General features: G+C 44.5%; 1 protein-coding gene across 1 annotated transcript; it reads left to right on the forward strand.

The window, feature by feature from the left end:
* The first annotated feature begins 266 nt into the window (after positions 1–266).
* On the forward strand, positions 267–12753 carry NRSN1 (neurensin 1). Its single transcript, XM_003927305.4, has 2 exons — positions 267–455; positions 10876–12753. The coding sequence occupies exons 1-2, from the start codon at positions 267–269 to the stop codon at positions 11272–11274; spliced, it is 588 nt and encodes a 195-aa protein (XP_003927354.1). The 3' UTR covers positions 11275–12753.
* Positions 12754–13023: the final 270 nt, after the last annotated feature.

Below are 13023 nucleotides of genomic sequence, written 5' to 3' on the forward strand. Positions count from 1 at the left end.
TGTGAGCTGTGCTGTTGTGTCTCATTTCATTTATGCAGATGCAGTTCTAGTCATGAGTAGTTAGGGTAGTTTTGCTTTAAACAAAAAAGAAGAGCCACTTATAAGAAAGAGGGGTCTTTAAAAGTACCTTTTCTCTAATGAAATGAGCATTGTTCAGCTAGGCATACATTACTCAGTCTGGTTCTTACCTTTCCTGTGTCTTTTGATCCTGAGGCCAAAGCCCGTGGCACTGATCCATGTGGGTGTTGTCATTCCAGCTGGGAAGGATGAGTTCTTGCAGCAACGTATGTGGGTCCAGACAGGCACAGGTTGCCGCTGAGGGCGGGTACCAGCGCTATGGAGTCCGGTCCTACCTGCACCAGTTTTATGAGGACTGTACCGCCTCAATGTGGGAGTATGAGGATGATTTTCAGATCCAGAGATCACCTAACAGGTGGAGCTCAGTATTCTGGAAGGTAAGAAAGGAGTATGTGTTTAACTTAGAGGATGGAAAAATTATTAGACATAGTTAATACTGCAGCTGTGGAGGATGAAGAGGCTTAGTACTCTCTGTGATCACTCCTGATGATACTAAATGTATTTTTCTCGGTACATCACTCTTGGTGCTACTAAATGCATTTTTCTTCCCTTAGGAAAGAAGAATCCAAACCTTGGGCCAAAGAAAGCCTCTAAACAGAGCACAATTATTGATGAGCGGGTTAAACATAAATAGGTGCGATTCCCATATGAATTATTAATATTGCTATTAATAATGTGCCACTAAATTCACTCACTGGAGGCATTCATAGGCAAAACATTACATTCTTTTAGCCTCCCTTACAGGGTTGCTAAGTATCATTTGACAAGTTGCAACAATTATTAAAAAGAAATCATTCAGTATTTAGAGAGAGTTAATGACGAGATATAGTGTAGTGGTCAGTATACCAGCTCTGCCTCTACCAAGTGTGTGATCATGGGGCTCTCTGACCCCAGCCTCCCCAGATGAAGGAGTCTCATTAGATAATTAGTGAGCATCCACTCGGTGCCAAAAGGGTTCAAAGTGCTGGAGTTAAAGTGGTAAACGGGCAAAGAAAAAGTCACCTCCCTCACGGAGCTTACAATCTATCATGGGAAACAGACTGTGAAGAAAGAAACCACATGATAGAATTATAGGTAGTGACAGTGCTGTGGATGACAAGGAGTGACGGAGACCAGATTTGGATGTGCTGATGGTCGAAGGCGTTCAGAGGAGATGCCATCTCAGTGAATGCTAGGATAAGCTGAGGGAACAGACCTGGCTGAACGTCACCCGAGACTGGGAAGTGAGTCCAGAAGCTCTGAAATGGAAACAAGCTTGGTGTGTTTGAAAAAGAGCAAGAGGTCTCCACTCTGGTTGGAGTGGGGTGAGAAAAGGGTCAGGCAATAAATTAAGAAAAATAACAGGGCACAGATGACTTTTGTAGAGCCTTGTATACCATAGTGAGGACTTGGGTTTTTACCTCGAGAGACATGGGAAGCCACTGGAAGACGGTGATTAGTTTAGAGGGTGTTGAAGTCCCCAGGCAAGAGATGCTGGTGGAGTTAACGGAGGTGGTGAAAAGTAGTCAGATTCAGCTAAAGGTTATGCCTGTTAGACATCCAAGCAGGGATCTCTAGTGGCAATTGAAAATATATAATCTACAGCTTGTGGCCTGGGAGTTACTGACACACAGAATCTCTGCCAGGCACGGGACTTCTGAGATCATCCAGGAGGGGACTATGGATGTAGCAGAGAAGAGGGCATTGGGACGTTCCGACATCTAGAACCTAAGGGAAGGAAGAGGCTTCAGGAAGGGATACTGAGAAGGTGAACCTCAGATGATGCCATGGTCTTCCCCCAGCTCTAACAATCTTTGTTTCTCTCAAAAGATTCCAGAACTTTTTGACATACACATTGACATAAACTTGCAACTTACTGGCCATATCAGGAGAGGCGTTATGACAGGAGAGGCGGACGAGGAGAGGCGTAGGACGAGAGGCGTATCAGGAGAGGCCTATCAGGAGAGGTGTATCGGGAGAGGCGCATCAGGAGAGGCCTATCAGGAGAGGTGTATCGGGAGAGGCGTATTGGGAGAGGCCTATCAGGAGAGGTGTATCGGGAGAGGCGCATCGGGAGAGGCCTATCAGGAGAGGTGTATCGGGAGAGGCGTATTGGGAGAGGCCTATCAGGAGAGGTGTATCGGGAGAGGCGCATCGGGAGAGGCCTATCAGGAGAGGTGTATCGGGAGAGGCGCATCGGGAGAGGCCTATCAGGAGAGGTGTATCGGGAGAGGCGCATCAGGAGAGGCCTATCAGGAGAGGTGTATCAGAAGAGGCCTATCAGGAGAGGCCTATCAGGAGAGGCGTCTCAGGAGAGGCGTATCACGGGAGGCAGTAGAGCATAGTAATCGTGAATATGAATTCTAACCTCAGACTTCATGAGCTCAAATCCCAGCTCTTCCGTTTAATCGTTCTACAACCTTGAGCAAATTAATTGGCCTTATGGGGGCTTCTAATGGTGATACTTATAGCATCTTCCACATAAAAGAGGCAAAATTAAATGAGGTAATATTCACAAAGAGCATAACACAGTCCTGGTATGTACTTAGTAAGCATTAGCTATATGAGCTACTATTACTGGTTGCTGTAGAAAGCACTGAGTTCTTAAATGGAAAAAAACTTGAAATAGAATTAATAAAATGTTAGGTAATACAGTTGTTAGCAAAGATAACCCAAGACCCGAGTGTCTTCATTCAAAATCACATTCTTGTCACACATTCTGCATATCAAAACTGGTCAAGTCAGCATCCTTGCCCTGTAGAAATCTCCCCTCTGACAAATCCTTACTGGCCTTAGCCAATGAAACGCTTAGCCAGGCTCGGCACATCTTGTATTTACCCAGATATGTGGGTGCTTGTTTCCCTATGTGTCAAAGAAAAGGTATTTGCCTGACAGATCTATTGTGCCAAGAGCCTGAAATGCCACTGACACACAGAATACTGTGTGTTCTTGGAACTCCAAAGCACTGGTTATGATTCATGAACCTGTAAACCCATCAAACAAGAAATGTGCATTCTGCGTTTAAAACACAGAACTCACAGTAAATTACCAACCCCAGAATTCAGATTTCATTAATTTTTCCATTCCAAATCAAGATCCAAAAATATTTATTTGCTGTGGCGCTGGAGTCCTGGATGTGTACCTTAACCACAAAACAAGAAGCCTAGTGTCAACTTGACTAACCTAGGAATTCACTGTCTTAAAGACCTTCTCTCTACCAAGGGATGAACCAGCTGTTCCTGGGTTTCCTCCTAGGGAATATGAGTGAATTCATTCCATTGGATTTATGAAGCGCTTTGTACCAACACAGGAAAAGGCGCCAGCTATGCTCATGTTTCTATTATCATTCTGTTTTTATGTTTTTTTCTTGTATTCAGACTGCATCTGTAGGTGGCTCAAGTTGCCGGCTTCTCCTTTGCCTGCTTCCACTGTACTGCTGCAAGGGTCATGCTGGCCTCTCACCGGGGGCTGAGTGCACAGTGCTTTAGCAGGACTCTGTCCTTGAGGCAGCTTTAAGCAGTGGGCAGCAAGACTCAATGAGAACAGAGATTGGAATCAAATGTGTCTGAGATAGAATCTTTATTGCATGTATCCGCCTAACATCGATTTTACCGTATCATTCTGCCTTTCTTCAAATATGTAGCTGTCCAACACGCACCAGGCTATACGGGAGCCTCCGGGATTCTGATGTGAGTAAGCTCCTCTTTTTCAGAGGTGAACAAATATTGTTCTTCAAAGATGTTGAATATTTGTGAACAAATATTGTTCTTCACCTCTGAATAAGATATAGCCCTTGACCTGAAAGAGTTGGCAGCCAAATAGGGGAGGTGACCATGTACACAGATTGTTATAATGCAATATGCTAAATGCCCCACTTAAAGCGGGCACAGTACTTACTGGGAGCACAGGGTTTGAGGGGCAGGGTGGAGTGGGTATCTGCTGCAGCCTAGAGGAAGAAATGGCTCTAAGAGGAGGTCGCATGTAAGCAAGCAGGAACGGGGTATCTCAATAGAGAGACGTTGCAAGAGCCTAGAGCCATCGGAGAGTACAGCATGTTCAGGAGGCTGCAAAGAGTTGCCTGTGGCTGGAATAAATGTTCAAAAGCTGAAGAGTCAGGAATTGAACATGGGAATGTAAACAAGAGCCAGTGCACGGAAAGCTCTGAAGGGCTATGTAATAGACATTTCTTCATAGTCTTTCAGCTTGAGTACAGTGAGGGGGCATGATATTCAAGCTAGGCTTTCCTAGGAGGGGTGTCATGATGAAGTGTAAACACACACACACACACACACACACACACACACACTGCCACATACTTTCTCAGTGTCTCAGAAATCCTAGGTTACTGCATGACTGCCTCAGCCACTTCTAATTTATCTCACTGCCCACAGCTGACGCCCTCCATAAAAATTGATGTAACATAGTCCCATCACCCATTGCTGCTGCTCCAGAATCAATCAAGCTATGGTGGAATTTTTTTTTCTTATCTTTGCCTTTGACCTTGACTAAGGCTGTCACCACTTGATTGTCCATGCATCAAACAGTGCCGTATGCAGGTGTGAAACCAATGGGAGCAGTCTTCTCAGCCCTTACCACTCTCTTCTCACCTCAGGGTTATCTTCTTGCCTTTTCCTCCACCTGTCTCAGAAATCGTATCAGCCTGTGTCAGAGGTTCATGTGTCATGAGGGCGCCCGATGCTGATGGGCAGGCGCAGGGCATGACCGCCTCCACGGCCTCACTAACTGTGAAAGTGACTCCGGCCCTTCTCTTTGCTGTCAAGACCCAGGCTGTTTCTCCCATCTGTCCTGACCTCTCCAGTTGCCCCTCTTAAGCTAAGTCAGAGTTTAAACTTAAGCCCTTGGATTTTCCTTCAAAGTTTTGTTAGATATTAAGAAGTTAGTTTTATACTAGAGATGAGAGTAGCTGTGGAAGACTCTTCTTTTTAAATCACAAGTAAATGTCGCATCTGTTCGTCATGTACAACACGTTGTTTTGAAATACATATACAATGTGGCATGACTACATCAAACTCATTAATATATGCATTACCTCACATGCTCTTTTGTGGTAAGAACACTTAAAATCTATTGCAGCAATTTTCAAGAACGCAAGACTGTTACAGACTGTAGTCACCATGTGTCCAATGGGTCTCTTGAATTTACTCTGCTTAACTGAAATTATGTGTCTTTCAAACAAAATCTTCCCAAGGCGGCTTTCTCCCACTCACTCCCAGTTCTTCTCTACTTCTATGATTTCAACTTTTTTAGATTTCACATAGAAGTGAGATCATACGATATTTGTCTTTCTCTGCCTGCCTCATTTCACTTGACTTAATGTCCCGTGGAAGACTAGAAAAGAAGCCATGTGGTACAATTTCTGTTGATAAAAGATTCCGCAGCTTGTCTTTGAAGGATGGAGTGATAGAGATCATCAGGACACTGCTGCAGTGTTCCAGGCAAGATATAATAATGGGACAGGACAAAAAAGATTCAAGAGATGCTTAAGAGAGAGAGTGACCAAGACTGAATGATCCACCACTCTGACTGGGAGGAGCAAGTTCATGGCTGGGCGGATGGGAAGAACACAAATAGAGAAATCGGGAAGGAAGTGGCTGGGCACCATTTTTAATTTTTTGGGTTTGAGGAGCCGTTGGGATATTTTTCTAGAGATTCCCCTGTTGGTTATCAGAAATACGGTCTAGAGCTCCAGACAAAAATCCAGGCTGGAATTGGAGGTTTGGAAGTCATTGGTAACAGGCAGGAGTTGAAACTGCAGCTTCCAGTTAAACCCTAAATAGAACATGGTGAATAAAAAGAGGTGGAGGTCAAGGGTAGACTCCTGAGCCCGGTGTGGTGGTGCGTGCCTGTAACCCCAGAGGACTCAGCAGGCTAAGCATGGAGGATCGCTTCAGGCCAAGAGTTCACAGCTGCAATGAGCCATGCTTGCACTGCTGCACTCTGGCCTGCAGGACAGACAGTGACCCAGTCTCTAAAAAAGGTGAGGAAGGGTAGAATCTTGGGGAACACCAATAATTTATGAAGAACATCCAGCAAAGCAGATTGAGCATGAGTTGTTTAGAGCAGAGATACAAGGAGAAGTATGTCAGAGACAGCATGGGGAACGGCTTCACAAAAGTTTAAGTGTTTCGTATCAACGAACGGAGAAGATCTAAGTGAGCTGAAGAAAGAAATTAAGTTTGACATTAAATTGGACAATTAAGAGATCCTTTGTAACCTCAGAGAAGCAGGTTTAAGGAAATTGTGGAGGACTCGGCGTGGCTGTCAAGGGCAGAAAGGACTCTGAGCAGTAGGAAGAGAGGGGACGCAGGGCTGGAGAACTGCTTTCGAAGATGGAGGTAGTTGAATGTGTTTATGCACTGGAGGAAGGAATCTCTGTTAGGTGGAAGAGGTGATGTGATTTCACTGTCCAGTTAAAGGGTCTAGGACGACTGTGAGGTCAGGCTGTGGAAGGACCTCGATCATCACCAGGCATCAGTTCTTGCTTCATAAAGCTCAGTGTCAAGCTGAGGCAAGCAGGGACTGAGGGGCTAGAGTCCGCCCCCACTGCTGGCATCCATCACGCTCAGAGCTGACGTCCTGCTCAGGAGAGGTCAGCACAGCCCTCAGGGCGGATGCAGAAGAAAAAGCCCATCTTCGCCCTTGATATGGTTCCCCTAAATAACCTCTAACCCAGATAGTGCCTTGCACACGCAGCTCCATCCAGCACTCCCCGCACGCCAGGCGGTTCTTCCCTGCCATGGCAGTTCCTGCTTCCAGCAGTCATTCCTGCCTCCTCTCTGCCAGAACAGCTGTGCCGCGGCTGCTGCCAGCTCTGTCTGTTGGAGTCAACTGCATTTTCAGGCCTCATCATCTCACTGGGATACAATGAAAGGATGCTGGTCAAAACAGCAGCAGTCTCTGGCCTGTAGCCCCCACCAAACAGAATTTCTGGCATGCAAATGAGTTCTCCTTCCTCTCCAACTTTCCTTTCCAGCAGCAGGAACTGGGTTTTCACACATCCTCCCACAGCCAAGAGTGGAATCGGAAGTCACAGCACAAAAACTGTCCTCGCTGCTGTTTCAGGGGTTTGTCACCACCAGGAGAGGCCCTTCTCTGTCATCACTGGAGCTGGCCTTCCCACCCCAAGGCTCCAGGCTGCTCCACTGAGCCTGAAGGAGGACCCTCCCAGGGCACGCCAGCTCTTCTGTGTGGCCCTCAACAAGGCTGCTTTGCCTGCTCAGAACCTTAAACAACCTCTGCATTGCAATGTTTTGACTCCCTCAGTTTGACAGCCCTCTTTCTGTTAGACCTGGGATCACTTCGACTTAGAACTGTGTCCAGAGACAATTTTTATGATGTTGTTGAAATCACAACTTCAATCTTTATTCCTTCCAGTGCTCCAGCCTGGTACCAGGACTAAGCCAATGTAGCCCAGCTGCTCTTCTCACCTCCCTTATGCTCTGTGAGAGGGTTGGAAGCAGCCTACTCATGACTGTCTCCTTCCTACCTAGCATCCCACGCTCTCCCTCTGTGCTTGAACAGGTCCGGAATTCTCAGTGGCTGCATCTCTTGGAGAGTCTCATTAGCGACTGGCGTGGAAAGCACCTTCAGAAGCCTTGAGGTCAGCTGTTCACTATGCTGCTTTCCCAGTACAGAGGGCGAGCCTCTCTGATTCTCCGACATCAGCGGGAAAGGGGAGCAGGTTCAGAAAGGCCAGCCATGTTCCAGTTCTTCAAGTGAGCAGGAATCTGCCATCTGCAAGCCATGGTTTGCCTTTTAGCTTCCAAAGGAAAGTCCAGGAGTGGATTTTGATCGAAATCACTGCTCAGCTGAGGAGCGGACTTCTCTGAGAACCAACCACCTTTCTCTGTGTTCAGCTGGTGGTTTACGTCAGGCAGGCAGGGTTGCATATTGAGTGTCAGGCTGGAACAGAGCCCTGGGAAGCAGGACACACAGACAGTGGGTCTCATTTGCTGTCAGAATCTCAGAAACTGGACAGATATCTTTTGGCTATCCTCAAGTTTTTAGAATTAATGCCAATTTTTCAGCAGGCAGGTAATTTAGTGAGAAAGGAAGCATGTCACCATGGGTATTTAATTTCATGTGTGCTTTCAGAATTTTCTGAAGTGAGTCATTTTCTAAAAGTTATAAATAATGGTTAGTCTTGGAAGGTAAATGTACTTGCCACCATTTTTAGAAAAATGTAGAAAGCAATCCAAAATGTTATATCTTACAGCCCAATTTTTCCTGTGGTACTTATATCTTACATAAAACAGCTTTTTTTTAATTTCAGAAGACATCCTATTGACTCTCTCTGATTTTCAGTTTCCTTACAATATGACGTAATGGAAATTTGTTCACGTATGGTGGCTAAAACTCCTTTGGGGTTCAAATAAAAATAATAGAAAGAAATATGCAAAATAGTAATTGGTGAAGTATTATGGGCAGAAGAAACATCATGGGTAGGAGGCTCACACACAGATCTGTATTAGAACTGGTCACACCATCTGCTATTTATGGGACCATCAACTATACTTCTTTTTCTTTTTCTTTTTCTTTTTTTGAAATGGAGTTGCGCTCTTGTTGCCTAGGCTGGAGTTCAATGGCACAATCTCAGCTCACTGCAACCCCCGCCCCCCTGAATTCAAGAAGCAATTCTCCTGCCTCAGCCTCCCAAGTAGCTGGGATTACAGGCATGCCTCATCACATCCAGCTAATTTTGTAATTTTAGTAGGGATGGGGTTTCATCATGTTGGCCAGGCTGGTCAAACCCCTGACCTCAGGTGATCTGCCTGCCTCGGCCTCCCAAAATGTTAAGGATTATGGGCGTGAGTCACCATGCCCAGCTGAACTATCCTGCTTTAACCTTATAAACATACATAAGATTTCTTATAGATGAAATGGGAATAAAAATACCTACTTCTCATAAGATGCTTGTGAGGATTAAATGAAAATACATCTAGCACTAGCCCAGATCATAAGAGATGTTCAATAATAGCAGTTACTTTTTTGCTAGGGTGATAGATTTGTGAATATGTTTCCCTTCTATTAGCCAACCCTCCTTTATCAGTGTATTATCTCAAAAATTTAAATATTAAAGAGTAAATGATGTTATGTATCTGGTTATTTTCCTAACCTTGTTATTCTAACTAAAGCCAATTAAGAACAGAAGGAGATGAAAAAATGTGTTTAAAAAGTAACAATGTTAGCTATTCCTTATTCCAAGGGCTGAGCAACTGTAATACTGTTACCAATGTAGCATAACAATTTTACAAGTGGTGTCTTTCCAAATGAGAAGAAGAATAGCTACTTATTACAATTTGTAACTTTGCCAGATGCAAGGCTAAGTGCTTTTATGCATAGTCTCATTTCGTCCTGGCGACTCTTCTAGGAGGTAGGTATTATGAGCATTTGTCATTTTATAGATGGGGAAATTAATGACAAGAGCTTTTATGTAACTTTCCTTCTATGATTCAAGAGCTAGGTAGTGGTGGTAGAATCCAAGTGCGAGTCTATTTATTCCAAACCTGTGATCGTAGCCACCAAATGGTACATCATTTCCATCTGTAGTGTGTGACATTTCATTAGGACTTGACCTAATGCAGTTTAACCTCCACCTGCCATTCTGAACACTTCCTAGCATCTGCACAAGTACAGCCCACATAGCTACACGTGAGAGGAGAAAGAGCACTGGCCTGGAGACTAGCTCTGTGGCTTCTAACCCTGCCTCTGCAGCTTGCTAGCTGTCCATCTTTGGCCTATGACTTACCCTCTCTGAGACTACATTTCTTTACCTGTAAACTGGCAATTAAGGTTCCTTCTCTGCTTACTTGGAAAAGAGGTGAGTAGTTACAAAGCCTGTCCATGTCCTCCAGCCAAAACTACTGGGAAGACCACTCGATGCTGCTGTATGTATTACTGGAGTTGAATGTATTACTCATTACAGGGACAGAGAAAGTCACCATAGGAGAATGTAGGGCGTTGGAGTCTGAGAGTGTGAAAGGAAGTATAATATCATAGGATGTGGCTCTGGTTGGGTGCTTTCAGGGAGGGGCTAATGAACCAAGAGTTCATTCTGGATTGTTAGGGACAGTGCTGTGACTGGATATCTTAATAAATCTTATGTATAGAGAGGGTAGACCAGAGTGAGACTAAAGCTGTCATGGGTAAAGAAGTAGCCTTCATTCGTATTAGCCAGGAGAAGGGGCCATGTGGCCTTTTGTGATTTTACAAGGACCTGGTTTTTGTCTGTGCATAGAAGAAGTGATGAAGAGGCACTGTGTTTTCTCATCACACCGTGGTCCCAGCACGAGCACGTGTCACCGTTCTGTGAGATGTGCCTGGCAGAGCAGCATGGCTTTGCTGTGAGCTCCTAGCCAGCTTCTAACAACATCGAGGCCTGGGGAACACAGCAAGGCCAGCTCCTGGATATCAGGGCTACTTTTCTCCCTCAAGACCAAATGAGACAATGTAAGCAAAAGAAGCAAAAGAAAGTTTTGTCAATTACAAAGCATCATGAAAATTTTAAAAAAAATTACATATATATGTATATATATATATATATATATATATATATATATATATGTATATATATATATATCTCAAGACTGAATGCTGGAGTTTTGGGTTGGTATTAAAATTGGAAAGAAGATCACCTTTCACCTTTTACAACCAAAAATTAAGTAGGTGTTTCCTGCAAATTTGGTAACAGAAATCTTCACTTCTCTCAGGAAACAGACAAGTGCTGCCCTCGAGGGCTCAGGGTAAGCGAAAGCACCCTCCTCACTCAGTCTGGCTTCTGTCGTTATCTGCCTCTAGGTCGGACTCATCTCAGGTGCAGTCTTCGTGATCCTCGGATTGACTGTTCTGGCAGTGGGCTTTCTTGTGCCGCCCAAAATCGAAGCATTTGGTGAAGCCGACTTTGTGGTGGTCGACACGCATGCTGTCCAGTTCAACAGTGCTCTTGACATGTATAAGCTGGCAGGAGCCGTTCTCTTCTGCATCGGGGGTACATCCATGGCAGGGTGCCTGCTGATGTCAGTGTTTGCAAAGAGCTACTCCAAAGAAGAAAAGTTCCTCCAGCAGAAGTTTAAAGAACGAATCGCAGACATCAAAGCCCACACTCAGCCCGTTACAAAAGCTCCAGGGCCAGGGGAAACGACGATTCCAGTCACTTTGTCCAGGGTTCAAAATGTCCAGCCTCTATCAGCAACCTGAAACTTTTCCCACCCCAGTTCTTGTCTGATTTATGCCTGTGGTTAAAAGCAGCAGGCCGATTTTTCAGAGGAAGAAGATGTGGCATGGACTGCCCCAAGGCTGTGTTCAGCTGTGGGCAGCACGGTGGGTGGACTCACACTTGCTCGGTCCAGCCGGCTCTGGCAGAGGTCAGGGCCATGCCTAAGTCTGTGCATGGGCATCCAGCTGCTTAAGATGGGTGCTTCCTTGTGCCTGGCCACCAGGAGCCCCCTGGAACTCCTCTTTCATAGATTGTGACTCTGTGTTGTTTTCCATGTTATTTGAAAGTGCCGAACAGTTTAGACCAGCTCACCAATGGCTAATGTGGTTCACTTTACTTTCTAATGCTGGTTTATCTAATGTTTCCTTCGTGGTGCTGTCTTCCCTTCCAGTCTCACTATGTGTAAGATTTTTGTCATGTGTGTTCATAGAAATGTGGAATTTTCTGATTTTGATCCGAATATGTCTTTTAACTATATCTTGACATGAGGTTCCTGACATTGAATACAAAGTTGTCAGCATTCACAAATCTTTTTGCTTTCTCCATGGTCTTTTTTTCCGTTTGAGATGAAGTGCTATTCTTTTGCCCAGGTTGGAGTGCAGTGGTGAAATCATAGTACACTGCAGCCTGGAACTCCCAGGCTCAAGTGATCCTCCCACCTCAGCCTCCCAAGCAGCTGGGACTACAGGCACCTGCCACCACCCCCAGCCAGTATTAAAAAAAAAAACTTTTTAGAGGCAGAAATTTGCTATCCAATTTTTTTAAAAAAGCTGAAATTGCCAACTTTCAAGTCTTGACCAAAAAATTAATTTTAAGAGAGTCTACTTCTGCAGTGTTCCAAAGTACTGAATTAGAAACCAGGAAATTTTAGTTTCTTCTACTACCTGTGTGATCTTGGGGAACTTATTTAACCTTTCGGACCTCATTTTTCCCTTTAGTATAATGGGAGTCCTGGATCATAATATGTCTGGGCTCTCATCACTCAGACATCCAAGATTCCATTTCTGTGGAATCTCGTTGTATCATCGAGTCTCTCCCCAACAGATGTTTGTAATGTTCTGTGGCTCTCACACATGGTGGGTTCTCTCAGAATTAGACTCCTGGAAAGCCACCGAGTCAGCAGCCTTCACACTATCTACCCTTAAATAGTCAACCCCAGCAATGTATAAAATGCTGTCGTATTTTTATAAAAACAAAAGTAAGCCATCCTCAAATAAGGAAGCCCTTGGTAGATATTCACCTTAAAAAGGGTTTTTGTTCTCAAACAAGATGCTTTGTGGTCCAGCAAGATGTTCATCTCATTCTTGCACTTTTGTTTAATTTGTGGATTCAGAGTAGACTGAGGAAAATGGAAAATGTGACCTTGGCATTTTCTTAGAATTGTACCACCTTAGAGCCATGTCTTTTTTTTTTTTTTCTCCTTCCTCCACTGGATAAATAAAATATGTGAACAAGCAGAACCTGGATTGCATTGTCATTTCTTCAGTGTGGTTATTTTCTCTCCAACATGTAATTTTCCATTCTGAGACTGAATAAGCTCTGATGTTTCCCCGGCTAAATGGAAGAATAAATGAAGCAATTAGTACTCTTTGTGCACAGTGTTTATTTTGCACAGTCCAGCATAAAACACAGGACAAATCAGTATCCTCAGCAAGGATCATTGGCCAGATTCTGGAGAAATCATTCCAGCTTCCTCAGGTTCTCTATCTTCCAGTGGAAATACCATTTTA

The sequence above is a fragment of the Saimiri boliviensis genome, chromosome 4 (assembly GCF_048565385.1).
Source record: "Saimiri boliviensis isolate mSaiBol1 chromosome 4, mSaiBol1.pri, whole genome shotgun sequence".
NCBI classification, from domain to species: Eukaryota; Metazoa; Chordata; class Mammalia; order Primates; family Cebidae; genus Saimiri; species Saimiri boliviensis.